Raw genomic sequence first — 27,594 nt, 5'->3', positions numbered from 1 at the left:
CCCGAATAAGAGATTACCGTATGGTCCAATGACTCTATTCAGCCAAATATGAAGACGAGTACTTGTAGATGGCGGTTGCTCCAGATGCATATCGCTTCAGTTGACTTTTGGGGTAATTGGGTTTGACACCACTCGGAGAATGATTGCCGCAAAACTCGTGTAAGCAGCATAGCAGGCTGACTAGGAGCATTGTTTGAGGAGGCGGCAGGAAAATACCCTTCAAGCACGGCAGTATGATTACCATCTGTGCTTCTCAGCCTTTTTTTGTCCATCCTGTCATATGTTCTAAACTTGTCCATTTATTTATTTAACAATTAGGATTCTTGGAGGGCTGACAGACTGAGCCTGTCCAGGCAGACAGCCACAAATGAATTTCACTCAACTGTGTGAATGCTGAGTGTTGAGCGTTCGGTGAGCTAATATCGTTCAAATAGTTCCAAGATGTTCAGCTACTATAAGTCCAAATATTTAGATTTGAAAAGGGTCAACGAAAAAGAGTGATGTCACAGATTCCAGTATGGGGGGAAGGGAATTCATAGATTTGTCACTTGGTAGTTACGCAATATATCTAAATAAACAGGCAGTGTAAATCAAGCATGACGTCATGAGGCAACATCTGCCGCGACGCATTTCTCAGCACAATATAGGGGACGAAAGTGAGTGTTGAGTGTCAAACTTCACACCCCAGTCCCAATATTGCAGCATTCCCCAAAACACAGGCGCCATACCACTTGTGTTATGGCTCTGACACTAGCTCCTGGCAAACACCACCCACACTGGAGCCGGGAGTCTGCCACTGCTTGCTTTACTTTGATGCTGTGGCTGAGCTGAGGTCTACCAAGTCTGGCGCAATACATTGTCATCTCACATCGTGTTACCTGTGATGGCTTATTAAAATCCGACATTTTTTATTTTTTATTTTTATTTTTTATTGAACAACTTGAGGCAAGACTATTTATTTTATTATTATTATTTATATTAAAAGTACATGATTAAACAATAAACATTTAAATGTATTTAAAAACTACAAATTAAGAATTTAAAAAAATAAGAGTTAATAGAGATAATAGAAAAGCAATAAATAAAAATTATCTTCCTGAAATTAATGTACAGTACAAGTTTTGGAAAATAGTTTGATTTGCGTGATATATATTTTTGTGGTGGTCAATGAGGGCCCCACTTTAACACATTTAAGGTCAATGCCAATATTAAAAAAATAAGGGTTGGTTTCTTCATGGTCGTGTTAAATTCCTTATGCCTGTCTGATAACATTGGACAAAAACATATTTTTCAGCCTTCACGTACATACTGATGTTCCACATATGTCAGAAAAGCTGGTTGCATATACCCCAAATAAATCGGGGTAGGCAGTTAAACTTTTATTAGCTATCAAAGTTACATATCTCAACGAGGCAGGGCCGTGTCACATTTTGACAATCAGAACCTTTGCAAATCAGCAGCTCCGTTTGTTATCCGCGTAGGAATGTTGGGATTCAGACACGCAAAGTCCCATTTGCTGCTTTCTGTCACGCTCTGGCACACACCACAAACCAATTAAATGAAAATGACAGTTTGAAGACTGATTTGTCATCTCTTCAACTCCATCTGTCAAGGATTAGTGTATGCATACGGGCAATGTTGTCATTGTTTGAACAAAGTTTCATTATGCCACTTGGATACTTTTAAGTTTAAGTTTAACAGACTTAGTTTAGGCAAAACAAAACAGGTCGTTTTTTTTTAACATTCTAATTTGCGCCAAAACCATATATTTATATTTTTTACAACTACGTGTACTTGTTAGGTGTGGTCTGTGACAGCTTTGAGAACTATTTCAACCCGATGCCTGAAATTGATGGCGAAGATATACTCCTCAATTATGCATTAGGCAAGCCAGGCCAGTCAGCACCCCAGGGCCCCCGTTCACCTCCCTCCCTTGTACTCCCACCCTCAGTCCCACACACACCCGTATTGTACGGCCAAATACAGTGATGATGTTCCCTTCGCTCAAAGGTGAGTAAGGCCTATTGATTTGTAGACAGAAAGCCCCCACTTCTCATCTTCTCTGGCCCCAGCTGCAAAATGGATTGGGGGCTGAAAAAGAGTGGTGGTGGTGATGGGGAGGGGGGAGAGAAGGCTGTTAGCTGGAGTGAGGGGTGTTGAAGGAGACACAGAGAAAGAAATAAACTGAAAAAAAAAAAAGAGGTACCGGTGCTTTTGTTACTCTGTCAGCATTGATGACGTCACCCCCTCCCCCCCTCGAGGACAGAGTGAGGAGGTAAAGAAAAATAGAAAAGTTAAGGGGAGGAGAAAAGTAGCTGGTGGTCTAAAAATCCACTACTTGGAGAAACCCCAAATGCATATTTGACCTTGAACAATTTGGGGATTTTATCTTTTTTTTTCCACAATTGAAATATTAATTATTGTAATCTAGTTGTCCATAACATAATATGCTGGATTGGCATTGATGTCAGATACCAGTGAAGTGAACCAGAGCAGAACTGGGATAAAGAGCATTGTCTCCCCATTTGTCTTTACTCCATCCACCGATGGCTCCCCTAAGTGGACTCGCCATTGATAATTGCACAATGCTTCCCTTCCTGTGTAACAAAGGCTCCCCCAACCAGATGGCAAATTAATGCCAATTGTTCCAAAACAATGTAGACGTCTGATGACAGACGCTCAGGGCGCACGCTGGAGACGGCAGCGAGCCGGTGTTTGGATTGGGCTTTTTTTTCTATTCAGCCTCCTCCTGTGCTGCGGCGAGGGGTGAGGAAGAATTATTATTTATTACTCACATCATTGAACGCACATCCACCGAGTTCAAATTGGTCTGTTTTGATAGACAGCATTAAAGCACCACTGAATATATAGATTTCTTTTTACTTGGCTAATTATAATTTTTTTTTTTTTGCTTGGACATATAAGCAACACTATTTGTCATGTCCCCCCCCCTCCCCTACCCATGACTTTCTGTCTTTCCCTAACTTACTCCTACTCCCATCAGCATACTCGTCTATCGACCTTGACTATTTCCCCTGCAGCAATGATAGGATTATGTCTGACATGTTTAAGGAAGTGGCAGTCTCGAGGAGGCAGAGAATGAGACAAGACACACACACATGCACATTCCTGATGGCAAGCCTGCCTCAGCAGCCATGTGTAGCGATGCAGGTTTCTACAATTTGTCTGTCAGTCTGTCATGGTGCTGCTGAAATTAATCTGCGTGCAAAGAGTGCATTGGAGATGAGCCAAAGAGGTTTTAGCGTTATCATTACAAATGTCAAACAAAATGACAGGGCAGCGATGATGCCATTGGCCAAAGGCCTTTTGCTTGATTTAGACAAGGAATTAGTCCACTTTGTCAAATGGAAGTGCACGTAGAGGTGAGCAGTTGACTTTCTCGGTGGTGTGAAGGAGAAGATCTTTCTCCTGTGCTGTATTTGTCTGTCAGGAATATGATGAATGACGTAAATGCAATCTCCAGCTCACCATTTTCATCTTGAATATCGCAACAGCTAACTCAAATTCCAGCAGAGTGACTTAATTGGAGTTTTCTTTAAAAGTGAAATGGCGGAGATTGCGGAAGTAGGTACGGCCTCATTGGGTCAGTTGCTCCTCATATTCGCTTTCCTCGACTTTCCGCTTAAACTACGGCTAGCATGTTTTATAAGTTAACAAGTCAGAACGTGTCACTGTTGCTACAGATGGGGCAAACCTTTTGCCAGCCCACAAAAGCTGCCATTCATCAGGTATTATATGATGTCACGGTGCAGTAAATCAAAGATGTTGAAAGAATTTCAACGCGTCTTTGAAAATCTGCGCCGGCAGGTTTGATTTGTGGTGTGGGTGTTAAATTAGGGCATTTATCAGATTCACGTAAAAAAAGTGAAGTTAAATGCATAGCTTGGAGTCTGAGTGGCTCCGTCTGGGGATGAAGCTAAGCATTTGCAAAACATCTACTTAAGATCAACTAAGGTACAATTGTGAGGTACGGTTTAGGGGCGAATTATAGCCTGCAAGTATTCCTCTGCATTTCGTAGAACTCAAAGACTTGCAGTCAGACAGTCGTCGACACTAAGACCTTGCAAAATGTATCCACAACAATGGCTGCTGAACTACTTACTCCCACTCTGTCCTCAGGGCTTTACCTGTAACTCTAAGACATACGGTAAGAAGACCATTCTTGCAAGCGGTAGAGGGTGAGGACTTTTTAACGATTGCGGATTAACCCCAACAGCGGTATGTGATGCCATGCTTGCACGGATGGCAATTATTAAGACGATTTATTATGTTTTATTCATCCTCGGGGGGGATTTTGTCAGAAAGTGGGTGCTCTACAAATAGGCTATGAGCAGTTGTGAAGTGGCCTCTCTTTGTACACGTCTTAGGCTACCACATTGAAAATAAAAGATATAAAATGTAAAATTGATAGCTTGTTATACAGTATACTCCTCACACGGTAGAACAATTCAACTTTATAGCGCTGTTTACGTCTGCTGTGTGGTTAGCTGTTTTCCGGTTCCAGTTTGCTTAAGTACAGTATTTCGCTAGCAGTCAGGCTGATGTATAAAAAAGGCCCGTAGACCATAAGGTAAGATAATCAATCTTTATGACAGTAGAGAGGAAAGGTAATGACGTCAGACAATAGCTTTGTTTTTTTTTTTCCCCCTTGACGACAATGGCAGCATATTGTTAAGTCATTCCCTCCCATGGACAGCTATAGATGTCAGATTTTTTTTTTTACAGTTTTAATTTGGATTGTTGATTTTATAGTTGTAGAATAGAATAGAATAGAATAGAATAGAATAGAATAGAATAGAATAGAATGCCCTTATTATATGCCCTTATGAATAGAATAGAACAGAATAGAACAGAATAGAATAGAATAGAATAGAATAGAATAGAATAGAATAGAATAGAATAGAATAGAATAGAATAGAATAGAATAGAATAGAATAGAATAGAATAGAATAGAATAGAATGCCCTTTGTCATTTTACAACTTAGTTGTACAACAAAATTCGGATAGCTGCTCCCTTCTTAGTGCAAACATTACAAATTTTAAAAAAGTATAAAAGGAAATCTGACAATAAAGGTGAAAGATCTTATTTATAGTATAGCCATTATTGTATCCTCCAATTTAACACTAATGAGGATTAGCAGGAAGAAAAAAATAAAATGGATAACTTCCATACTGGCTGTTGTTATTGGCGTAATTTTGTTTTGTTTTTCGGATGATAACAAAATGCGGTTCTGGTAAACACCACAGATGTCCACCATGAAGCGTGTGTGTGTCCCAAGGCCTGTATCGCCACAGAGCTAAGATTAAACCTTGGTTAGTTTTGTTGTTTGAACACTGCCTGTGGCTTCTTCATGTGGTTTCTAAAACAGCTCGTTTTTCACTAAATATATTCTCCAACACCGCTACATCATCTCGCCCTCCATGTGCCTATCCTGACATGACCAACCCAAACATTTACTCAGTGTAAAAAGACCATGGAAATTTAAATAGTGGATATTAGCAACCAGCTGGTTTTACACTATGTTCATGCCATGGAGCAAGTGAGACGATTTATCCTCGACAACCACTCGGGGAAGATTTTTTTTCCACAACTTACTCTATTAAGGTTCAGTATGTCAGCCTCGCCATTGCTCATCCTACTTCAAGCAAGGAAGCATTTTTAATCGTTTTAGAAGAGCCCATGCATTCAAACGAGACAGCAGCAGCAGCCATCTTGAACTTTAATCGAGTAACAACCTGCAGTACGTCTTCACAAACTAAACACCCCAATGGCATGTAGTCTGGGTAATTTTAGTACCCATCACAGTAATAGAAACTAAGAACATCATAGCCTGATGAAGTGAACCAAACTAAATAGTTTCGTGGAAATTGATGTTATGAACAAGAAAATTACGGATGCTTGCATGCGCTTGTCAACTTCGGCTGATCTCAACGTGTCGGCATGCCAAATCATTGTGAATGGGTTTAACTCCCTCAAGGGCAAGTGATGGCAAATTCACTTCTAGTTCAAGTGTACCCGCTGATTTTTTTATATCATCTCACGGAGCATCGTGTCAGACTGGAAAAGCAATTGAGCCTGTTGGGTTTTTGGTTTTGTCAGCCAAGAATCCTTCACCTATACAAACACAGGAAGTGAAGTGTTCCAGGATATCGCGAGCTAGCTGAGACGATAGGACGATGGTGGTGACGGATGGGACTAAAAGATAATCTTAATGAGTGACGAGATTTTTATGAACTGTTTTGAATGGATTTGAGCAGGACCAAAGATGTCCAAGTTCTACTAACTACGCCTTTTTTGTTCCTAAATCTAAGCCAGTACGGTCGAGTAATAATTTTCCAATCGTCCATCAACTGCCTGTCAACGTGCGGTTGGCAATATATTGATGCGTGTGGGCAAGAATTAGAAATGGGATGGATTGGTCTTTTAAATGGATTAATTTTCAAACGGGCTGCGGTCATGTCAGCTAAACAGCAATTATGAACGCCCTTTAGCTCTGACTGTTAAGCATTCTTGTTTTCCGTATGAGGGTGGCCACAGAGTGACAAGGGCCACCCTGTAGCTCCGCCCTTGAATCGGGTGAAAAAAAAAACAATAGTGCATTTTGGCTTTTCCATTCCGTTTAGCAGTCACTTTTATCCTCTTCATGAAGACTAGGAAAGTATTTTAGTCCAACATTAACAACATTCTCCCAAGTAGATCTTTCAGTATTTTTCCCTGAGGTTTGAAAAACAAATCACAGTCCTCCCAGGTTAGTAGCATCTATCAATAAAACAAAGGGTAGATTACACAGCAGGAGCCATCCCTTCGGAGGCAAGAGAGAGAAAAGATTGGGAAATTGTAAAAGTTTGGTTGTTTTACTTCCTCGCCCATGTTATGCAGCAGCTGTAAACGCAGCCGTCAAAACAAACGTGGGATGCCAAGGGCTATTCTTCTTTCCGAACACGCCCGGCACCACCTATGCACACAAACCTTAATCACGACAGCTACCGGTCTGTAATAACCCTCGGTGGCAGGATGGAAGTCTGATTGTGTTCCATCTATTTGTGCATTGGAGGTTGGTCATGTGGATTCAAACACAAATAATCTAGTCATGAACGTTCATGTTTGATTTAGGAGCAGGCAGACTTTGGAATTTGAGTCCTCGAACTCAGCCAGCCGGATAATAGAGACATCGGAAATGTGATTCCTGAAGGAAGATTAGAATCATTAACTTTGCTTGGTGTGAGGACTCAAGTAGTTGACCCAATGGAGCAAACGACAGCTGCAAGGAGAGGCTAGCTAGCAAGTCAGCCACTAAAAAAAAAAAAAACGACAAATGACATCCAAGTTCCAAGTCCACTCAGGACCTATACGAGTAAACTTTTCCAGTCCTGCTGCCCACCCCACCCCACCTCCTTCTCTCCCCTCCTATCCACCTCTTTTCTTCTTTCTCTTCACATGCTTTTACAGTGAGGTACGCTGAAAGCTCTCTTTGTTGCCACGGTCTGTGGCGTTTGAATGGTACCAAACAAGCGCCCAAGTGCACCGAGCCCCCAAGACGGCCCGCTGAATAGAATTCTTCCCCTGACTTCTCCCTGGCCGAGCGACAATGACTGGGACCACTCCTTTCTAGTTGGGCCCGCACTAATGGCTAAGACAATATTTGCTGGAATGAGGGGGATTTAATTTGCATTCAGGCTGTCTCCATTTCTTTTCACAAGACTTTGGCCTGCTCAGTTCAACGGTGCCGCAGCCTCTGAAACTACACTGCCGATTTTGCTTTGATTTTTTTTTTTTTACTCCCACCACCTCTACACAGTCAGACCCCCAAGACAGTTTTTTTTTTTGTTTTCCCCTCAATCCTTAGTTCTTGCAATTTAAAGTGGAAAAAGAACAGGCATCTGGGTTTCTGGAAAAGAACAGGTGTGACTTATAAGATTAAACTGCTCTTACATATCTAATTCCTTTTTTTGATGTATGCAAATGTTTTGCATTGATTTTAAGATCCTCGGGTGTCGTTCTTTTTTCATATCAATCTTTTTTTGATTTTGAAGGCTCCTGATGAAAGCGTTAGATATAATAACCCACGTATGTTATCTTAAACTGATTGTGTTGTTGCCGGCACAAATCGGGCTTGGACGACCAAAATAATTGGTAATTAAATATTTCGGGGACAGCGGTTGCTTCGGGTTGTAAAAGAAATAAAATCAGCGAGCAACAAAACAAGCTCTTATTCTGACTGGCAGAGGAAAGAGGGTTGTGATGTTGTGATCGGATAAATTGCGTTCTTCTTGCAGGATTATTGATGTCCTTCAAAGCACAACAAGATCAAACTAAACACCATACTATTCATCCATTTTATTTTGTCATAATAGAAAACAAAAATGTGCCTGAGGATTGTTACCATAGAAATCCCCTGACTAAATATTTGTACATCAATTACATTACAGAACAATTGACGTTTTCATGTTTTGTTTTGCCGGTCAGTGCACCTTAAAGACAAATAAGCACAGCATAATATTGAAAATCTGAAAGCCGTGGAATTTAATATGTCAATTTACTGGCAGAAACTTGAAAAATATCTTTAATCATAATAAAATATTTTTGGGGATGTCAGGCTACGCTTAGTTTGCACAACGGGGGTGACCAGAAAAATGAGCTCGGCATCAGAGCAAAAAAAGAATAGGCATGCGGTCATTTTTGTTATTATTTAAAGTGTATGTCATGGACTACAATTCCTGATTTGGTTCCGCCAACACAGCGAGAAGCATTTTTAAAAATATTTCCTGCTTGTAATAAACCCCTAACAAAAAAAAAGTCCCTTCAAAACTGACAGCCTAAATTTTTGTGGCAAATTCACTTTGTTTTAACTTCAGGTATCTTACTAATTTATTTTCACTTGAATAGCTGTGTGGGAATGTTTTATGATGCTTTCATATTCAGTTTGTTCCTAAAAACTTATTTACAATGAAAGGCAGTTGTGTACAATATGATGAGATGATGTCATCAGGCTCTCTGAAAGAAACCATAAGTTTGACACTCTTGCTTTAAAGTGGCCCTTTGACTTGTTGGCAATGACAAGTTTGAAACCAAACACTCAGCAGCCCTCCTGTAAAGATTTTTCTTTCTGGAAAAAAAAAGAAAAAAAAAATACACACTCACCACGTTCCTTTGATTCAAATTTGTCCTTTGGGGTTGCAGCACGTCGTTTCTGCATTTTGAGTAGCAAACTGCAAAACGTCACTGTTTTGAAGACATCTTTCAGAAGGCAAAGTCTTCTTCTGTCGAGAGGTTTGTGCCATGGGTACACGCAGGGGGGAGGTAAACAGACATTTGACAGTGCCGTTTGCTCACTGCAATAAAGCGGTTTGTGTTTGCGTATTCCGTTTGAGGAGTCGGAGCAGGTTTTCCGTACCCAAAAGTGTTTATTCTTTCACTCAAATTTTTAACAGTTTACGTTGGGAATACTGCTTGACCTTGTCTATGTGAATATTTATCTGTTTCTAAATAAATCCTGCAACCGCTGACCATTCCAGTGTATAGGTTGAACCACAGTTCATGGAAAAGAAATCGAATCCAAATTCACAAACGTGACAGCAACAGTGAACCAAACGCGACTGAACGAAAGCAGCAAGTTAAATACAAGGATGAGACAACAAGGCACACCTGGAAAACACCTATGTGGATGGAGGAAGCTGATTGGCTGACAACAAGGAGCCCTAACGAGAACAGGTGGACATGAATATAAAATAAATATTAATATAAAATAATATTAATAGGACGCACTTTCCCGGCAGATTCTCCCATCCACTTAATTGTGTCATTTAGTATATAGAGACATGTTGCTAGGCAACACTTCAACCAAAGTCCGCTCTCACTCATTTTTCTACCAATAGAAAAGCCCCAAATAGTCATTCATGAGTTATTTTTATTGTGTTTATTAAATACAGAAATGCAAATACAATTCTCCTTCAAAATAGATGACTTAAAATTCCCATTGTGGCCAGAAAGGTCAGGAGAGCGTCTTGTCACAAAGCAGAGACACACACAGGTGACCTCGGAAAATAAGAAAGAAATAATCATGCGGGGAAAAAAAGTTGAGTTGGTGAAGTAGGAGTGATGAAAGGGTGATGGAGGCCAAAAGTTTGGAAATGTGCAGTGTGTATTGGGCTCGGATCGGCACAGGAGGGGGTTCACGTAGGAAAATAATGAATGCGGCTCTCAATTTTTGCCCAGCGACGGTTTCGGACTAAGGGGGACCAAATCCACCATCATTTTTTTTTTCCGCCCGCGGCCATATTGACTCCAGCCAGGCTGTTGGGTCTGATATGACTCCAGGCTATGTGTGAGCCAGTCCTGCCTGCCGTGTTTCTCTGTGGCCAGGTGGGTTGCAGAGAAGGGGAGGAGAAGTGGGGGGCTGTGATGGTGGTGGGTACTTTGAGTGTGTAGTTTTCCACAGGGCAAATAATCATGCCCCCATCCACCGAATTAACGAGATGAAGTTCCACTGATAACGAATGTGACAGCTTGTCTATCTGCTATGTGCCTGCTGAAGTGAGATGGACCCGCTTGTGTGTATACACATCGAATTCCAATGAAGCATAGCATAAATTCATATAAATTATCAATTCATGTTGAGTTTGTTTGAGACAAAGAAGTGTTTTATTTTTAAAATAGCATTCCAATTGCCCCCTCTATGATTATAGTGGGGGGGGCACAGGTAATATATTCCCGTCAGCACTATACTTAGACAAGACAGATGTCCACCCACCACTTTAGATTCATCGTGCCTTTTTTTTTTTTCAATTTCCGTCAATTAACATTGTTAGGTGACTTACTGTCTGATGAGCATTTTACGCAAGGTCTGCAAAAAAAAAAAGCCACAGTCTTCCTTTCATTTTTTCTCTATACTTTATCTCCATTTTTAAAAAATTTGGCTGTGTATAAACTCGCATACACATATAAACGTTCACTTTGTGTCCATTGCAAAGCCAGATGTTTAGAATTGCAAATGGCGCGTTAGGTATTTCAAAGACAGCTCGTGTTTACTAGCGTCACGTTCCAGATTATCCATTGGATAGTCGGTTGGGGAATACAACCTCACTTTCTCGCTTCGTGAGCTCACACACACACACATCTGCTTCCTTGTTGCATTATAAAAGTTAATCTTATACTTTTTATAATGAATCACTATCTCCTTGTCAGCATCTTTAGTCTCGAAGTTTATCAACGCTATCATACAGTAGAAAATGAAATATAAAAAGGATCTCATGGGAATTTATATAGATGTATAGACAAAAACTGCTTCGGAGCAGGTCTGGAGAAAAAGACTCAAGATCTTAAGAAAGAAGGTGAGGCTAAGATAGTTATGTTTGCCTTCCTTGGATTGAATATTTAACAAAGCGGCTGGTTAAAATATAACACAATGTTCAAGCATCCCTATAAATATTTAACTAACTGACAAGTGTATTCATTGCCATGCGCTCTTGGAAACTGCAAAAAGACTGCAGGGAAAATATGAAGTGGGATTAAAACGTTACCCTGACCTTAAGTGTGACAACATCATTCTTGTTTTCATACTTGTTTATGTTCTGACTAAAGGAAAACTACTTTAAATTGCCTCATATTTTGGCAGACAGTGAACTAAGTCGGTTACTGAGACATGTTTTTTAATTTTTTAATTAAAGAATATTATTTACTGTATTGTAATGGCAATCCAGTTAAAACAGGATTTTTTTTTTAATGCATATTCCAAAAGATTCACATATAGATGTCAATGTTGTGGCAAAAAAAAAAAAAAATCCAGTTCACACCGAACTGCAAAAATGACAGAAAACGCTGAACTATGCATGCCAGGCCTTTGGGTCACTCAACTTTTTTAACCTTTTACTATCTCTTTACCGTGTCGCCATGGAAATTTAGCATACATTCATACAACACCACCTCTGCAAAAACAACCGAGAAGCCAGAGAATAAATCACAGCGTAAAACCAGCGAGTATTTTCAACGGCTACATCCTCTGTCATTTTTTTTTTTTTTTTTAATTGCGATTAGAGCTTTGCAGCTTCTGGTTTCTTGCCTTTATGTCAGATTAGAAAATGAGCTGTTCATGAATACACAGCTGGTGAGCTTCATTCCGCAACATCATTCCCGGTGTGGTTTTAAACCCGTTCAGTGAAGGTAAATAGAGTAAATACAGACAGACCTTGCAGCTGCTAATGTACTTAGTGTTAGCGGTAAACAAAATGAGATTACCGCGGAGGGAAGGCAAACTCCGAATTTGATTTACTCAGCTTAGCGTAAACAGCTTGTCAAACTGCTGCTGTGCTGCAGTGAAATGTGTATTTGACTAACAAGCAGTCTAAGTGTTTTTGGTGCTTTTCATAAAGTAGATGAGGGAATTGTCAGTGAAATTGGATGTGGAATGTGTGTCGACATTTTTTTTTTTTGCCCCAAATATTTTATATGCTTTGTGGCACAGTTTTGAAATATCCAATACTATTCATGAATGACAACTCTTTTTATGATGATAAATAGGATTTTTTTTTTTTTCAAATTAGAATTTATACGTTCTCTCCCCAATCCGATGACTACAGCAGTCAAATTATTTCTCCATCTTGCTGTCAGGCAAAAAGATTTCAGTGTCTCCCCCCTCTCATAAAAGAAAGGCTAATTGCATGTCATTGATTCAATGCCTAATTTTAATGGCCAGGAGAGGTCATTTGTTCACTCTGCCTCGGCTGTCTTGATGATGAGATTGAGGATAAAAGATAAAACTCTAGAGTGAGATTGTAGGTGGGAGAAAAGTGGCTCGACTGTAGATAATGTTGCTATATTCTATTCTTTTGTCCTTTCACCCTTCCCAGATGGTTAAAATTGCCTTCCAACTCCTGAGCCCATAATTGGAAGTACGTCGAGAAGAGGGGAAGTAGTTTGAATTACATTCGACTGCTCCTAAAGGGACCAGACAGGATGTTCCAAATTTCCATCAACCGATACAGTCAGGTTTGGCACGCTAAGTTAACGTGGATAATGATCATAACATTCCTGAAGTCATCATTCTCGGTTGAACCAATAGTGGGCAGTAGTGAGTTTAGCGTTACCAAAAAAGTGACGGGGGATATTTTAGTCGGCGATCAGGGTGCAACAATGATTTCAGGTGTAGTGGACCACCCCCCACTCAGCCTGCCCCACCCAGATTGGTGGTTGATGAAGGCATCACCCCCCACACTTTTTTTTTTTTTTTTTTACAATGAGAGCACTTCCTCCAGGCCTAATGGCCTCTGAGCTTCGGCTTTTGTCCCCTGATTAGCCAACCTATTGAAGGCTCAGCCCCCTAATTGCACGGCCTGTTTAGCAACCCAGCATTACAGTGAGTATTAATGAGGCACAATTACTGCGCCCAGGAAATCTCCCAACCCGGTCCACTCCATTTTGACGAGCTACCCCAAAAACCTCCTTGAGTGTAGAATGCAGCCTGCTCTGGAGCAAAAACGAGAACACACACACACATAGGGGGGGAGAAAAAAAAAAATACATGTATTTATTCGAAGCCATCTCATAATTAGGCCCTAGAGTGAATGACGGCCGATTGAGTGCGTGAGGAAGGCGAGGGGAGAAAGAGAGGAAGGGAGGTGAGGGGATGGCGAGAAAGCAGCATTCAATAGTGGAAAAAAAAAAGATACAAAAGGTGGAAGAATGACAGACACATGAGTGAACCCTGCTTAGAGAAATGAGGAGACAGAAAGATGGATGAGGGGGAGGAAGGGAAGTGGAGTGGGGGTGATGTTGCCATGCAGTTGAGGGGGGTCAGACACAGATTAAAAGCTACAGTTTAGTCACGTATCATATTTTGGCGCCGCCGCTTTGTCGGAAATCTACAAGGTGGGAGCAGTGACTGGAAAAGGTGGGGCGGTAAGCTCCTGAGTCCGTTCCACTGGGGGAGCTGAGGGATTTTTCTCTTGCATTTTATCCACCTTACACACACAATGAAATTTGAAACAATGTCTCGCTCTGTCTTTTTTTTTCTGCAGGGGCTGAAGGAGGAATAATTGCCAAACCTCAACGGCAATGCGGTCATTAATGAAAACCCACCGACAAGAGAGCTTCCATTTATAACCCAGAAGTTTTTTTTTTTTTTTTTAATTCAACCATTGGACCTGCGGTATAAATCCAATTCCCACTGTGAAAAATTCGATCCACTTCCTGAACAAGAACGGACCGGTCCATAGATGAGATAAGACAGAAGTGGAAATATTCCGCCCGCCTGTAATTAACATGGACGTCTCACTCACTCATCAGCATTCCGTCTACGGCACTTTTATGAGGAGACGTGCAGCAAACACACACGGAATGATTCCTTCGCCACTTGGGTAGATTGTAAATGCAAACCAGTGAGGTGAGAGCTCCTCGAGTTCTTCGCTTCGGCCAAGATTAGCCTCCATAAAGAGGATTTGCTACTTTTTGCAACTAGACATTTCAGGAATGTTCATTGGGGCTTTTCAGTGCATTGTGTTTACTCACCTGTCAGTCTGTTTTCTTTCACTGAAATCCCCCCGCACACCTCAGCCACCACACACACACACCACGACCAAGTTTGTCGGCGTTGACAGCGGAAAACGTGAGTACATTAGTCTCATGCGATCTGCACTCGGGAGCCTGTCTGTCTCAGCTCAGCTCAGAGCACTTCACCTGAATGGCCTTTGTTTCCCCGTGACCCCCCTTAGAGCGGGTCGCAGCCCGAAGCCATTCCACCCCACTGTGGCCCTCCTCAGGTTTCCCTCTCCCAGAGATATCCGGGGGAAGAACAGAAGAGGATCACGACAGGGAGATGTAAAAAGAGAGGTTAGAGGCTCAGGTGAGCTTAGCGTGTAGCTTGTCAATCACACATCATACGCCATCGCTCATGGGAGGTTCTTGCCTTCCACTCTAGTGGCCCATCTTCTCAACCTCAGTCAACTTTGAATGTCATTCAAGTCAGCACCCAGGCTCCGCCAAACCCGAGAATTACATTATGTGCGATTCATGAGGCCTGACCTTACTACTATTTCGACAAGATACTTTTTTACAGCGAATAGATCGATAAAAATCTTGGCAGTTGAAGAATAAACACCACGATTATGATAATGGACATTATCGCCCTTCAATGTTTACAAAAAACAGAAAATGACCATGATAGTGTTTGTTATTTGCATTATTTGGCAACTCCTATCATCATTATAAATTCAAATTAATTATTCATTTAGAAATGACACGGTTGTCAGTGTTTGTTTGAAAGGCGGGGGAGAGCTTGTCGAGATAGCGAGGCCTTTCTGTTTGTGGAAGGGTGGGGGGGCAGAAACCGCACGCCAGATAAGGTCAATCACGTCCCACTATTTGGCCTTGGGGATTTATCTGTAGCTTGTACACCGTCGGCGAGAGATTCACTTTATGTGAACTTGGAGTGAAGGTTGAAGCAAAGCGGGGAAATAACATTGTTTACATACATAATCATGTTTTAATCAGACTGCTAATGAGGACTATAAGATGTCCAGGGTAGCTCATCAGGGGCATCGCACGGCCTCTGATGTGCATAACAAGAACAATTCCGGACTTTAAACGAGACGAGCCCAGCCCGAGTTGCAAACTCCGCAAGGCCATTTGCGTTCCACATCTGCTCCGTTCATCCCACCCTCTGCTCGAGTGTTCCCGATTCCCTACCTTGGCATTTTCTGCCACTCTCACTTTCCCTCCTTCCGTCTGGCGGCCATCCTCGCCCGTGCCATCTGTTTCTCCGTGCGCCACACGCAGACCAGACGGGCGGTCTTCGAGAGAGAGAGAGCAGAAGAGGGGATGAGGGAGAAAGATGAAAATTAAAAGTAAGCATGCTTGGAGACATTGGAGTCATTTACTGGGTGCTGGCAAAGAGATAGGACCAAAATAAGACGTGTAATGAATTCAAAATTAGCTAATTTGAAACTATTGCCAGTTCTACTCAAATGAAGATTCTCGGCAGCCAGAATGAGTCACAGCTCCTTCCTCCATCAAATTGATTGCTTATATTTTAATCATGTAAGAGTTATTTCCAGATTTTGTAGTTTCTACATTATATTATTGTTTTTCATACTTGCCATGAGACAGCAGCAAGTCTCAAAAGATTATAAAGTCGGTCAAGAATGTTGCGGCACATGTCCTGACAGGAATTAGGAAGTGAGATGAGATCTTCTGGACCGGTTCCTCGACACATTTAGAATCCTCCTCCTCCTCGTCTGCAAAGCTCTTAGTGGTTAGATTGTGTCTGAAAGTACGTAATACCTTCATTAAAAAGTGCTTGGTCACTGTTTGGTCCAAGATGACCTTAGCTTGTGTTAGACTGGCTGTCTACCCTTTAGTTAAAAAAAAAAAAGAGGGTTTTTTTTTTTAAATGGTTTTGGGGCAGTCACAATTCAACAACAAGTGGCGAAGTAAACAAGTGGCTGGACCAGAAAAATCAACAACCAAGAATTTGACCATACAGCATACAAAGTATCAAAATATAGGTCAAGTAAAATGTAAGAAGTCGAATCTATCTCATAAAGAGGGATTTTTTTTTCTTGTCAGTATTAAAACAATCTAATACAAATGTGTCTGCATTTCCTGAGCAAACGGAATCTCAGCAAATCTTCCTGAGCGGAGAGAACAAGTTGCACGCTGTTTTACAAGAGGGGAGATAAATCTGTCAAGAGTGTCAAGTAGCAGGCGTCAAGGCAGCCAAAAGCAGACTGCTGCTGCTGCTGCTAGCTGGCCAGATTCTTGTGGCATCAGATGGCTGAAAATGCCAAACAATCACACACAAATCGGCACACTCAAACTTGCTTGGCTTCGGGGACTGCAGCCAAAAAGCAGTCAGATTTTTGGCTGAGGCAGCATGGGCCAGATACCCCCCCCTCCTCCTCCTCTCCCTTACAAACAATGTTGTGTTTTAATTAATTTTCAAGTGAGTACAAAGTAAATCACTCAAGATTTCAGTAAGAATCCATTTCATGGATTTGACCTATTTAAAGTTTGTCGGAAAACATTCAACCACATTTGTAGTTCACCGATCAAAACTGACCATCATTATTTTTTTAATATACTCATATTGGCGCTTACAATAAATCAAGTCAAGTCAAGTCAAGTCTAATCTAGTCTAGTCTAGTCTAGTCTAGTCTAGTCTAGTCTAGTTTAGACTAGTCTAGTCTAGTCTAGTCTAGTCTAGTCTAGTCTAGTCTAGTCAAGTCAAGTCAAGTCAAGTCAAGTCTAGTCAAGTCTAGTTAAGTCAAGTCAAGTCAAGTTTATTTATATCGCCCTAAATCACAAACAATAAATGTCTTACCATAGGAGAAGTGTTGCTAGACACTTGGTGGAGATATTGTTCTATTTTAAAGACTTCTTGTTGCACTCACTCAATTGATTTCCTCCTAAAAAACACACACAGAAGGACTGCAGCTGTAAAGAAGGATTTACAGGGGCCACCTCGCCTGTCCTCCCAGCAGTAGGCTGATTGGAGGGGCCGGCTGTGTTTGTTAAGGTAATGGGCCCTAGGTGAGCTAATTCACAGGGTACACGCTCCACGCTCTGTCACCTCGGCAGCACCTCGATCGAGGGTGGGGGGAGCTGAGGGATTGGTGGTCCGAGCTCTCCCCCAAATCCCCTCAGCCTTGCTCCATCTACTTCAGCTCCACCTGAAAGTGATTAACCGGGGCCAGCCATGAGCAAACAAGCCCCATATGGAGTGTCTATAGGCTGGAGCCTGGGGAGCCTTCCTCCACCTCTTTGCAGAAAAAGAGGCCTGAGCAAACACGGCTAATGAAGTCTTAACAAGCAGCCCGGGGTTAGTGCGAGCCCGCTAAATGCCACCGAGGCTCTTGGAATTGTGTCCGGCAGATTGGCTAAATCTCCTCCAAGCTTTTCCCTTTACAAGATAAACTCGCATTAGCATATCTCCGTCTCGACATCTCATATAGTCTCGGAACAGGGAAGCGGTCACACTTGATGGGTTTCCTCTCGGAACACTTGATTACGCCGGCGTTTAAACGGAACGCATTAACTTGGCTTCCTGATGTTCATTGAGGATTTTATTCATTGGTCACACATCCTTCTCAAAGCTTTGGTGCCGGCTCATATTCTTTCACAGCATGAGGCCGGCGCAAGATGAGCAGATATGGTATCGTCATTGCGCTGCCCTTACTTTTTCCTCCCTTAACACATAATGAGAGATTTCACACCATTCACCGCGTGCACAAACAAGCACTCATACAAACCTCCATAGAGCTCGGCTGAACTCGTCTCCCGGCCAATAACGGTGCTCTCGGCTCATTTAATCAAGCTGTGCCGTCCAACTGAGCTCGACTCTGGGCTATTGCTTTCATTCAGTGGGTCAAGGCTGTAAAAATAGCTCCTTCACATCATAAAGATCAGGCTGCAAACCAAACATCAGCAACTCTGCATACTGGACCTTGCACACAATGTCAATATTGTTTTATGTGATATTACAAAACCGACTTTTCACTATCTGCATGCATCATTTTGCACTGGACCTCATTTACATCCGATTTGTCACTGTTTTCAGAAAAAGTCATTAGTCTAGTAGAGCAGAGATAATTAGATAACAGCAGATAATGGAATGACAATTAAGTGATGGCAGAAATAACACCAAATAGATGTTAGTACAACAGAGGGATCATCTGCTTCATGCACTAAGCGCGTTAACACAGCTTTGGGTTCCTCTGTTTTAGTTTGCGCTGCTGCTTGCTCTCTGCCGCGCGCAATTACGCCTCCCGTGGAGCTCTATGCAAGCGTTAAACGAAACATTAGCACCTCATTTGAAAAATAAAACAGCTTTTCTCAAGGACAGACAGCACCCTGGGTAGTCCTACCATGCGCAAATTAACCAATTTAGAAAACTGGCCTCTCGCTCGCACTCACGCACAGAAGAGAAACAATACTGTAATCTTATTCTGCAGCTTTTAAATACGTATGTTGCATTTAAAGTGATTCGATTAAATTGCTATTTTAACACAAATCATCCCAACATGTTGCAGAAATCCATAAATTTTGAATCAATTAATCTGAGGGATTGCAAAATGACATTTTGATGAATATAATTTTCATTATACTGCATAAAACGACTTGTTTTGTCAATTGGTTTAACTTCAGCAATTAGTCTCAATTAATAACTTGTAAAACAAAATGTTATCGATCTAATGAGATTATGAGCATCATGTTATTGGTGGTCAGTGTCAACAGTAATTTCAGTACAACCTTGAATGACTTCACCTTGGCTCCGCCCCTTCTGCTTTGTGATTGGACTAGCTCATTTAGGGGCGTGTCCCGCCAGCCTCTTGTGTATATATCCACCTCATCGTCTACAAGCCACTGATTTACATGAGAACCAATAATAAAGGAGTAACAAACGCGCTGAATGTGTTTCCGCACAAGACGAAGACGCACGTTTTTTCTGACAGCAGAGGATTTCTGTCTTTTTTTTAAAAACGGACTGGAGAAAGCATTGACAGAAGACGGTGGATTCTCCTCTTCTCAGCCATCTTGACTGCTTCTGCTCGCCGCACTGAAGGCTTGCTACATTCAAAGTAAACATAGCCGTGCACGCCACTCGCAACTCCATGCAAGCTCCACGGAGACGCGAGATGGGCTCGCTGCGTGAAATCTGACCGGACTGAAAGCCGGGAGGTGGGGGGGAGGTGGAGGATTTACGGCAGTATTTGGATCAGGAAAAAGGAGACAAGACGCACCACTGCTTGGAGAGATGGAGCCCGACCTGTTTGGGATTTACCTGCTCCTCTCTCTCGCCCTCCTGCCAAGATCCAGCTGCACCACCGCTAAGGAAATCACATGTCAAGAAATAGCCGTGCCGCTGTGTAAAGGTATCGGCTACAATTACACCTACATGCCCAACCAATTCAACCACGACACGCAAGATGAAGCAGGACTAGAAGTCCACCAATTCTGGCCTCTGGTGGAGATCCAATGCTCACCCGATCTCAAGTTCTTTTTGTGCAGCATGTACACGCCGATTTGTCTGGAGGACTACAAAAAGCCGCTGCCTCCATGCAGGAGCGTGTGTGAAAGAGCTCGGGCTGGTTGCGCGCCCCTCATGAGGCAGTATGGCTTTCCATGGCCGGACCGGATGAAATGTGACCTGCTCCCAGTGCTCGGCAACCCAGACACACTTTGCATGGACTATAACAGAACAGACTCAACCACCGTGTCACCCGTCCTCCCTAAACCCACTAACCATCCCGCCAAGGGTTTCAACCCACCTAAGATGAAGCCAGGTAGACCCAGTCCGCCTCGGAAGTACAAGCCGGCTTCGGGTGCCTGCGATCCGGGTTGCAAGTGCTTGGAGCCGATGGTTCCGGTCAACACGGAACGCCACCCGTTATACAACCGCGTGAAAACTGGCCAGATTACCAACTGCGCCGTGCCTTGCCACAGTCCGTATTTCACCCACGACGAGAGGGCTTTTACAGCTTTCTGGATCGGACTTTGGTCCGTGCTGTGTTTTGTGTCAACTTTTGCCACAGTTGCCACCTTCCTCATAGACATGGAGCGCTTCAAGTATCCAGAGAGGCCCATCATCTTCCTCTCCGCCTGCTACATGTTCGTGTCCATCGGTTACATCGTCAGGCTCATCGCCGGGCACGAGAAAGTTGCCTGCAGCAGGGACTTGGACGTGGAGCACATCCACTATGAGACTACGGGACCGGCACTGTGCACGGTGGTCTTCCTTCTTATTTACTTCTTTGGCATGGCCAGCTCCATCTGGTGGGTCATCTTGTCTCTCACTTGGTTCCTGGCAGCTGGGATGAAGTGGGGCAACGAAGCCATCGCCAGTTATTCCCAGTACTTCCATTTGGCGGCTTGGCTCATCCCCAGCATGAAGTCCATAGCGGTTCTGGCTCTGAGTTCTGTGGACGGGGACTCGGTGGCCGGGATCTGCTACGTGGGGAACCAGAACCTGGACAACCTGCGTGGCTTTGTCCTAGCTCCTCTGGTGATTTATTTATTCATAGGCACCATGTTCCTTTTAGCCGGATTTGTGTCTCTGTTCAGGATCCGCAACGTCATCAAGCAAGGCGGCACCAAGACTGATAAACTGGAAAGGCTCATGATTCGAATCGGGGTCTTCACGGTGCTCTACACGGTTCCGGCCACTATCATAGTGGCGTGTTATTTTTACGAGCAGCACAATCGGCAGAACTGGGAAATAACCCACAACTGCTCCAACTGTTTACACGAGAGGGACCGAAGCAGGCCGGACTATGCCGTCTTTATGCTCAAGTACTTCATGTGCCTTCTAGTGGGCATCACATCCGGAGTGTGGATCTGGTCCGGCAAAACTTTAGACTCTTGGAGGACTTTCTGCACCAGGTGCTGTTGGGGCAGCAAAGCCACGAGCGGCTCCATGTACAGCGACGTGAGCACGGGACTGACGTGGAGGTCAGGCACGGCCAGCTCTGTGTCTTGCCCAAAGCAGATGCCATTGTCGCAGGTTTGAATCCAACAAAAACAAAAAGCAGCTTAGGTGGACTGCTAATTGTTTGGGAGATAACCCATCACACCCTGTCTTAAGACATTTGCATTGTAATGAACTGCTGCTGAGGTGCTGCCCTCCTTTCTCCTCAAACTGTGGGGAGAACTTTGAAACAATGTCCAGGCATTCACACAGGTTTAATTCCTCCCTGTTTATATGGATTAGAGGCTCATCTCCTATTTTGGGGGGCATTACTTGTTGTAGCCAGTAACAAACTTCATACAAAGCATTTTTTTTATTAAAAATTTTGTATCTCGTGCTGAAATGTCAATCATGTTAAATATGGTTTAAATTAAGCCTTAATAGTGCCCTGGGGTTTTTCTTTTTAAACGGGATTTTATTTTGTTTCAAAAATGAAACAAAAATGTATTTATATACTGTAAAGCTGATGTAAATTTGTGTATAAAAAAAGAAAAGTTTATAACTATTGTATATTTGTAAAAAGTGTAGATGTCTTTTTTGTGGGAGAGCAAAAAAAATATGACTTCTATTTTGACAATAAAACATTTGATAAATTTAAAGAAAATTATCTTTGTTTTTTTTGTCTCACTGAGCATGCGTGTTTTGTGGTCATCGTTTTTGAAGGACGGCAGCTTTTCAGGGTGGAAGCCCTTTTAACTGTCCGAAAAGTGGTAATTAGAGGCAGGGGTTGAGTTGGAGCATCTCCATAATTGTTAAAGTCCCCTTCACATGCCTGCAGAAGCCTGCTTTCTTAATTTAGTAAAAGGGGGGACCGGTTGAATGGCGTCTAAATGCAGGGAACGGACCCTTTTCATCTGCACAAACTTTGATCTTTCTTTTCTAACGGCACCGAATAAAGGTGGTGTGTGTTAGGAGTGTCCGTCTGATGTGCCAAGGTTCCCCTAAACGTCCCCATTTGGAAGCTTTGATGGGCATTCTACATTTGAAAAAGCATCCCTTGCTTCTTGGGCGATCGTCAGGACTGAAACCTGCCAGTGGCCTTGGATCTTGTGTGTGGGTTTTTTTTTTTTCCCCTTCTCCTCCTTTTCTGCGGGTCTGAATTGAAACATCTCTCCATCGGGCTCAAGCTGTGTCAGCGAGTGCAGGGGCCTTGACGTGAATGATTGTGAAATTGCAAAGAAAGAGCCACAGGTGGTCTGTTCACATGATCTCACATCTTAGGAGTGTCTAATTGAGGTCTTTTTGCAACAAATGTATCTTGTTTTGGTCTTAATTAAGCCTCTGAGCTTTTACAGTAATGGGGTTTAAAAATGGTGACAATGTTGTGGCAGGAAAAAATAATATCATGCACAATATAATCCAAATAAAAATCTTAAATTACAGCATTCCACCATACTCACATTTTCCATCCACCTTACACATTGTTTTTTTCTGGCCTTTACCTCAAACAGCTCTGCCAATTAAAACACCAGCTTTTAGCACCATCTAGCGGTCAAAGAGCGGTTGTACAGGTTTAAGTTTGCTGTAAAACTTCACATTCATTTGCAAACATTCCCATAAATCTGTCCACCTCGGAAGCATGCATGGTCTTGAAGTTGCTCATAGTGTGTAATTATCAAAAAACTAGGCTTCCTACTCTGATTTGACAAAACTTGTAGGAACATTTTACAAGGGAAAGTTCCAGACCATATTTTTTGTTGCTGGATCTATTTAGTCATTCTTTTGAACTAAAATTTATCAAATTGACAGATCAGTCGTGTTAGAATAGCTGCAGTGAACAAAATTTCAAACAAATCTACAATTTAATGTCAAACAGCCTTGATATGACTTTTAGTTTTGAAACGTGGGAGTCAAGGTTATATTTGAGTGTCAAGTAAAAAAACACAGTTTCCGTGGGTGTATTCTTTCCCTAAATCAAATACATATCAGAGATCTCTGAGTTAGGTGACCTTTCTATATTAATGTTGGAACTTCCTGACCTTTAAGCTCAGACACTTATTCCCAGTTGACTATTTCAAAATACCAGATGTTGGGAAAATAAAGCATTTAAAGGTCGTTTAGACTGCATTGAAACTTAGAATTTTGCTCAACATTTTTTCTCTAAGTTGAGGCTTTACTTTCACTGTTTTCCCTTTAGTTCCCTATTTTTAACTTTAAAAGATACAAAAAGCAAGGTTGCAAATTAACCTTTCAATGCAAGTATTATGCATAAAAAGTAAATAAAATCACTTAAAATATTTTAAGACAATGAAGCAGAGAATCTGAACGAGTCAAAATGGCATAATTTTCATATTTAATGACTACAACACAATTCTATTAGTCGTAGTTCACAACATTGTCCGCAGGAGGGCGCTATTGCTACATAACATCCCCTTAACGTGCATTAATGGCACATTTTATTTCTATTGCCTCCAAAGCGTTTCACTTTTATCTTCCTTTTATATTAACGATTAACTTATATCCTCACTATGTATACACATACAGCAAATAACGAAATATAAACAAAACAATAAAATATGTGTCAATGGCTCAAAGGCCAGATTTGTCCTAGTTATTATTGTTGCTGTGTTTCAATGGAGGTTCTTAGTAGGTTAATCTGGTTCTGCTTATATTAATGACATAATTTGCATTAAAAAAAAAATAGCAATACTCTCAGAAACACCCCAGCAGCCCACAATATGACGATAACAGAATGATTTGAAAAGTTAGTACAATACCAAAGAACAGATGAAAATTCAGAGTATAATTTCACATTTTGTGTTTCTAGAGTTGCTAAAAATCACAATCTGCAACAAAACCTTGCAAAATAGGGCCCAAAAATAAAGTGCAACAAAAATACATATGTAACCGGCGTATGTATATTATATTTATGCACATCTCATTTAAGTCTAACACTGAAGGCACCATAAGATTGCACAATTGTTAAGACATGAAAAATTTAACTGGATATTATGGACGTTCTTTTTGAAGCTTCGCAGTGGCTAAGAACTGTTGGTTTCATGATGTCATAAGATTGAAGTAACAACTCTTATTGAACCAGGATATATATCGGTCCAAACCAATTCTTAAATTGGCTTATGAGAAAAGAAAGGAAAGCTTTGGGTCTCAATACAAGAAGGTGCGGCATAGCCACACCTGTTACAGCCTGTGGTCACTCCCGTCCTGTGCGAGTCAAAAGGCCGAGCATTGTGAGATCCAGGAAGCCCGAAGCTTTTTGTTATCACTTTCCAAAAGAGACGGCGAGAGAACAAAGATCAGGAGATATCAGTTTACACAAAGACGACTCTCCGGGCTGAATGAAACGCGTGCTCGCTACTGATTTACTACGGGAGCCTCCACCCACGTCAGCATCAAGCAGATGAGTCTGTCAAACACTGACTTTCTTTGAGACTAAAAATCTTTGATCAGCAGATCTCCCAGAGGGCAACCGAGGTCCTTTTGCTGCGCTCTATTTCTAGTAATGTTGCTAGCTGCCCTGAAATAGAGTGACAAGCTGTCTTCCATAAATAAAGAAATGTTATGACCTTCAACTCCTGACAGACTATGCTCACTTTAATTGGTACTGGAACCTTAGTTGACCCTTGACTTCCAAATTCAACGTACTCCGTGACCAAACTAGATTTATTTGCATGTTAAAATTAATTGAAAAGGGTTGAAATGAATATATTTGAGCTTCCATAAAAACAAATTTTTAAATTAGAAAAATAGCCCCATATCCTATAATAAGTTTTAGCTTTCTAAACTTAGCATAATGCTAACTCTGCAGCTTTTTATTTCCCATATCTGAAGCTTACTCATCAGTCAAGTAACCACTGTAAAAGTCAAACAAGAAAAGATGGACACAAAAGCTCCTGACGTGAACTTTGACCCCGAGCACACGAGACGCCCCGAGGTGGAATCACAGGGTAAGGGTATACGGGAGAGGTCATGACCTTTTGTGGTCAGGATTGGTAGAAACAGGTGAGCTGTACTTTTAGATAAGCTCAAGGTCAAAGTGCGCCCCACCCAATGAGGCTTAAGGTTCACACATCTTGCCTTCCACGACCCGGGCGGGGTGTTGTTATTTTTGACACGAGATATTGTTGTTTTGCATCAAAGAGAATCAAAGACAAGGTCCGAGGCAACGCCATCTGTTGGCAGTGTGAGGTAGGACAGCGATCGAGGGATCCAACAGTTGTTGCCACTAAGGAAATCTAGATCTCCAGTTGCTCTCACATTTTAATACCTTGCAAAAGTCACACCCACTCAGATCTTTTCTCCTGACCTTCATCGTCAGACAGTTCCGCACCGCTGCCCAGCTCCACCAAATCGGACTGACCAATCGTCTTCGTACGGGCTCCTGTTGCTACGGGCTCACCTCTTGTGGGTGACACGGCAGGGTGAAGCCCAAAGTCCTTCCTGGGGGGTGGTTGAGGTTTAAACCTGCTGGGTTTATTAACACGAATAGCTTTGGGGGTCCTACTGGGCTCTAGGTGACACAACGCCTCCTCTCGGGAAGGAGAGTAGCCATTATTTTTATTGCTATTGCTTCGTAAAGGTTCCGAAGGGGCAGAGGTTGCATCTTGAATTATTCCGAGTGGCCTCGCTTGGCAAGAACTCCTACTGCCTTGCCTCTTCCGGAAACTCCCTCTTTGACCCGTCTCTGTTTCCAGACAATCCAAGGAAGAATTCGGATCAGGGGTTCCCAGGAAATGCTCCTCATCAAGACGCTCCATCAACTTTCTTTGACTCTTCTGCCTCACAGAGCGCTTGATAGCACAAATAAAATCCAGAGCGTTTAAAAAAAGCGACAAGGCGGCCACGCCGAGCATAAAATTAAGCATCACGGTCTTCTCGGTGGGTCTGGAGATGTAGCAGTCCACCTGAGTGGTGCATGGAGGGTGCTGGCATAAAAATCTCCTCGGGATATAGAATCCAAAGAGGTAGTAGTGTGCCGCTCCAAATCCTGCCTCCAGCAAAGTCCGGAATACCAACTGAAATATATATGCACCCGAAAAGCATCGGATTAACCCTCGCTCTACTCCTGGAGATTTTTTTCGGACCGAGAGTTCTTGTTGGATCTTGTAAATGGTTTCACCTGGGTCCAAGGAGCTTTTTGTGACATTGAGGCCACATTTATGGATCACATAGATCATAAAGACGACATAGGGCAGACTTAAAGTGACAAGTTGCACCAGCCAGAAACGAAAAAGAGATATCGGGGAAAAGATATCGTAACACACGTTGGCACAGCCCGGTTGAATCGTGTTGCATACATATCGTTCCTGCTCATCCTGGTAGAGAGGATAACCAGCCAGGAGGAGGATGAAGACACGGAGAAAGATCATCACCCCCAGCCACACTTTTCCTGAAGTCAAAATAATGCAGGATTACAAGTGTGTTGAAATTTCAGGGTAAAAATTTCAACTCACCTATCAAGGTGATGCTTTGATTCATAGAGATAAAGATGATTTCGGATGGACTGGATCCCGCCATGTTCGGTCCAAAAGGTTTTGGGCCTTAAGTCTCCTTGTAAGACCTCAGCATGTCACCTTTTGTGTTCTTGAAGCAAGAACATTTGATTGGATCTACCCAGTGAAGTATATTCAAAGGTACGGTAGCTTAAATCCAACATGATCCATTGAGAGTTTATCCTCCTGGACTGCTCTCCCCGAGTTCCCCGCAAGACAACTGGCAGTCCTCAGACAACAGAAGACGGGAGCGAGCCCCATTGTGGATCTATTCTTAACACGCTCGCTAAGGCACGTCGCTGTCCTGCATGGCATTGCGGAGATATTTTAGGGGCCGCAGGACGTCCTTACAGGAAGACAACAGACTTCCAGGGTTACAAGTTCTAAATACAAACAGAATGCCGAGTATGTTCAAAGTAGGAAAGGCATAAGAGTCGGTAAATGAATGGAGAAGAATTTGAAGGAGAAATACAATAATCTCGGCAAGGTGCTGGAGTAAGATCGCCCACCTGTTCCTGTTCCTGCAGCTGTTGCTAATTTCCCAACTGAAAGGATGAACACAGACAAGCCCCCCTCACCCACCCCTATTCATTTCACCAGCGACATCCAATTGGCATAAACTGAACCATGATTGAAAAATTTGTTCAAACCAAAAGGAGATTTAGAAT

The 27,594-nt window shown here is 42.3% G+C and overlaps 2 protein-coding genes and 2 long non-coding RNA genes across 5 annotated transcripts in view; 1 reads left to right on the top strand and 3 right to left on the bottom strand.

Moving 5' to 3' along the window:
* The window catches only part of LOC148380868 (uncharacterized), a 120,916-nt gene extending 111,320 nt beyond the window's left edge, over nt 1-9,596 (bottom strand). Inside the window, exon 1 of the long non-coding RNA XR_015854702.1 lies at nt 9,164-9,596. This is a non-coding gene — a long non-coding RNA (uncharacterized LOC148380868). The remainder of the gene's footprint in view (nt 1-9,163) is intronic.
* Nucleotides 9,597-9,938: 342 nt separating this feature from the next.
* LOC148380867 (uncharacterized) lies at nt 9,939-19,216 on the bottom strand. 2 transcript variants are annotated; one of them, XR_015854704.1, is made up of 3 exons: nt 18,262-19,216; nt 17,334-17,418; nt 9,939-16,172 (listed from the first exon to the last, which is right to left on the bottom strand). It is a non-coding gene; the product is annotated as an uncharacterized LOC148380867 (long non-coding RNA). The 2 variants fall into 2 exon arrangements; XR_015854703.1 differs by having other exon boundaries at nt 9,939-15,804.
* Nucleotides 19,217-19,367: 151 nt separating this feature from the next.
* On the top strand, nt 19,368-22,054 carry fzd8a (frizzled class receptor 8a). Its single transcript, XM_088363899.1, has one exon. It carries the CDS (start codon nt 19,767-19,769, stop codon nt 21,516-21,518), a length of 1,752 nt encoding a protein of 583 aa, XP_088220025.1. The 5' UTR covers nt 19,368-19,766; the 3' UTR covers nt 21,519-22,054.
* A 1,765-nt stretch (nt 22,055-23,819) lies between these two features.
* On the bottom strand, nt 23,820-27,454 carry gjd4 (gap junction protein delta 4). Its single transcript, XM_088363681.1, has 2 exons — nt 26,888-27,454; nt 23,820-26,823 (listed from the first exon to the last, which is right to left on the bottom strand). Exons 1-2 carry the CDS (start codon nt 26,949-26,951, stop codon nt 25,712-25,714), a joined length of 1,176 nt encoding a protein of 391 aa, XP_088219807.1. The 5' UTR covers nt 26,952-27,454; the 3' UTR covers nt 23,820-25,711.
* Nucleotides 27,455-27,594: the final 140 nt, after the last annotated feature.

The sequence above is a fragment of the Syngnathus floridae genome, chromosome 20 (genome assembly GCF_059516105.1).
Source record: "Syngnathus floridae isolate MCC-2025c chromosome 20, RoL_Sflo_1.0, whole genome shotgun sequence".
NCBI classification, from domain to species: Eukaryota; Metazoa; Chordata; class Actinopteri; order Syngnathiformes; family Syngnathidae; genus Syngnathus; species Syngnathus floridae.
Note: the sequence above shows the minus strand (reverse complement) of the source record. Positions and strands in the feature narration are given on the sequence as shown.